The 3,176-nt window shown below is 44.4% G+C and overlaps 1 protein-coding gene across 1 annotated transcript in view; it reads left to right on the top strand.

The window, feature by feature from the left end:
* The window catches only part of LOC123513464 (protein TRACHEARY ELEMENT DIFFERENTIATION-RELATED 7A-like), a 51,784-nt gene extending 49,674 nt beyond the window's left edge, over positions 1 to 2,110 (top strand). Inside the window, exon 5 of the mRNA XM_045270627.1 lies at positions 2,032 to 2,110. Coding sequence (XP_045126562.1) covers positions 2,032 to 2,110 — 79 coding nt within the window. The remainder of the gene's footprint in view (positions 1 to 2,031) is intronic.
* Positions 2,111 to 3,176: the final 1,066 nt, after the last annotated feature.

Genomic DNA, 3,176 nt, shown 5'->3' with positions numbered 1-3,176 from the left:
TCTTCATACAAAACCAATATAATTCGGATTCACTACATTAGCATTGAAGACACTCCGACATACTGGTGCACTTCCCTTAAGCCCTTCAGTACTGGGGCGCATCTTTACCATGAGTTTTTTTTTTTTTTTTTATTTATACCGTGTAGACTTTTTACGGGAATTTCTGGGCTAAAGAGGATACTTTTTGTGTACCTCCTATCTCAAAGCCCACCCGCTAGGAAACCGTTGCCCCGAGTGAGGAAGCCCAACCTACACTCGGACCGTGGACAGGATTGGAGACCCCTCGGATCCCAAACAACGCATGGTTCCACTGTACCACGGCGGCGCAGGTTTGGATATGATTAGACGATTTTATTTACATTAAGAAGTGTTTTATGGAGGTCGGAAGATTAATGACGAGTCCTCACTGTTTCAATCCCTACATGAGTTTCTGAAGCTGTACAAAATCGCCAAATGGTAAACAGAATAAATAAGAAAACGTGAAGGGGTTAATGTCAAATCTAAAGAGTGACTATTTTTTTTTTCTCTAAGTTCAAATACACAACCCGTGACTGATATCAATAAAACTCAAACATGTCCTTAAATCTGTTCAGTACCATGACACGTTTCCATATTCATTCTGGTTGCTATTTGGCGATTTTATACAGCTTCAAAACTCATGTGGGATTCAAATAGTGAAGACTGTGGACCATTAACCTTCTGTCGTTCATTCTTGTTATCTTCTTTCTTACGTATTTCCTTTCTTCTCGATTTTCAAGTCACAACACTTCTGACCTCCATGGAACCTTGTTAAACTGTAAATAAAATCGTCTAATCACACCCAAAACTCGTGGTAAAAATTCGTCCCAGTATTGAAGGGTTTAAATATAAAAGATACACTACAAAGCACACGGGTGAACCTTCCTTACATGTCCTATCTGAGGAGACTAGGATAATTTTTTAATCCTTAACTCCTTCAGTACCATGACGTATTTCCATATTCACTCTGCTTACTATTGATTATTTTACACAGCTTCAGAAACTTGTGTGGTGGTTAAAATAGTGAAGACTGTGGACATTAATCTTCTGACCTCCATAGACCCTTCCTAATGTAAAAAAAAAAAAAAAAAAAGATAATTTAATCGTACACAAAACTCATGGTAAAATATTGTCCCAGTACTGAAGGGGTTAAGTACGTTTCCATAGTCATTCTGGTTACTATTTGGCAATTTTATACAGCTTCAAAAACTCATGTGGGGTTTAAATAGTGGGGACTCTGAATCATTAGCCTTCTGACCTCCATAGAACTTTGCTAGTATAAATAAAATCGTCTAATTACACCCAAAACTCGTGGTAAAAAATGTGTCCCAGTATTGAAGGGATTAACTATAAAAGATACACTACATAGCACACGGGTGAACCTTCCTTACATGTCCAATCTGAGGAAGACTCGAATAATCTTTGAGTTCAGATACAAGACCTGATACCAATAAAACTCTCGATACCCTTATATATAAAAACACTATATTAGCATTTAAAACACTCCTCCATAAGGCTGAATCTCCCTTGCATGGATAATCTAAAGGAAACGAATAATCTTTGAAGTTCCGATACAAAACCTGATACTAACATAACCCTAAACACTATATTGGCATTTAAAGCACTCCTCCATAAGGCTGAATCTTCCTTAACTCCTTCAATACTGGGACACATTTTTACCTTGAAATTGGTGTACGATTAGACCATTTTATTGACATTAAGAAGGGTCTATGGAGGCCAGAAGATTAATGTCCACAGTCTTCACTATTTTAATCCCCACACAAGTTTCTAAAGGTATATGAACCCACCAAACAGTATGCAGAATCAATACTGAAAACGCGTCATGGTACCGGAGGGCTTAAGGGTTCTACATCCAAGGAAAAGAAGGTTCAATTCACCCCATTACTCAGAACTTAAACCCAAATTGTAAGAAAAGAAACCCCAATTCGCACAAAACTGGTAACATGCCAAGATATTAACTGGTGCACAAACCCACACGATTATATGTTATAGCGTGGTGCTGTCCCCGCCCATCCCCGCCCATTCCCGCCCCCGCCCCGCCCACATGCGCACCGTGACCCAGCAGAGATAATGAGGCGTCCCGCTAGGTGGCTGACTGGGGCCCTCACGCACGCCAATCCCTAGGTGGTGGTTGCAAAGCTTCTGAACCTGTTACTGTTGCTGCGTGTGGGTCTGCGTGTGCGGGCGGGCGTCGCAGGAGGGTGGGACAGTGGCGGAATGTCATGTGTGCAGTGTTTGGGGCGACGCGTGGCTCTGAGTTGGCTTCTAGTTAAATGGATGAGTTAAATGGATGAGTTAAAGGGTTTTAAGTGTGTAGGTGTGTTTTGGTTAGGTTGTTGAACTGAGAGAGAGAGAGAGAGAGAGAGAGAGAGAGAGAGAGAGAGAGAGAGAGAGAGAGAGAGAGAGAGAGAGAGAGAGAGAGAGAGAGAGAGAGAGAGAGAATCAGGCATCACTCACAGTCCATACATCATAAGGAGTTCATCATAATCATCAGCATTCACCAGACACAATGACCACTACCACTAATACTAATCACTACAATTCACACCTGCACGAAGCACCTTTAGCGACGGAAGGGAGGGAAGGGAAGGAAGGGAAGGGAAGGGAAGGGAAGGGATGGGAAGGGAAGGGGAAGGGAAGGGAAGGGAGGAAGGACGGCACGGGAGGGAAGGGACGGAAGGAAGAAAGGAAGGGAGGAAAGGAAGAAGTGAGGGAAGGGAAGGAAGGGAAGGAAGGGGAGGAAGGGAGGAAGGCACGGAGGAAGGGAGGGAAAGGAGGGAAGGGAGGGAGGGAGAAAGGGAGGGAAGGGAGGAAGGAAGGGATGGAAGAAAGCACAGGAAGATAGGATGGGAGGGAAGGGAAGGGAGGAAGGGAGGAAGGAAGGAAGGAAGGAAGGAAGGAAGGAAGGAAGGAGGGGAGGAGAAGAGGCAAGGAGGCACGGGAGGTAAGGGAGGAAGAGAGGGAGAAAGGAGGGAAGGAAGAGAGGAGGGAAGGGAGGAAGGGAGGAAGAGAAGAGGGGAGGAAGGGAGGAGAGGAGGCAAGGAGGCACGGGAGGAAAGGGAGGAATAGAGGAAGAAAGGAGGAGGGAGGAAGGGGAGGCAGAGGAGGCAGGGAGGCAGGGAGGCACTCACTTCATT

Source organism: Portunus trituberculatus, chromosome 36 (assembly GCF_017591435.1).
Source record: "Portunus trituberculatus isolate SZX2019 chromosome 36, ASM1759143v1, whole genome shotgun sequence".
Lineage (NCBI taxonomy): Eukaryota > Metazoa > Arthropoda > Malacostraca > Decapoda > Portunidae > Portunus > Portunus trituberculatus.
This window is presented reverse-complemented; position numbering and strand designations above follow the sequence as displayed.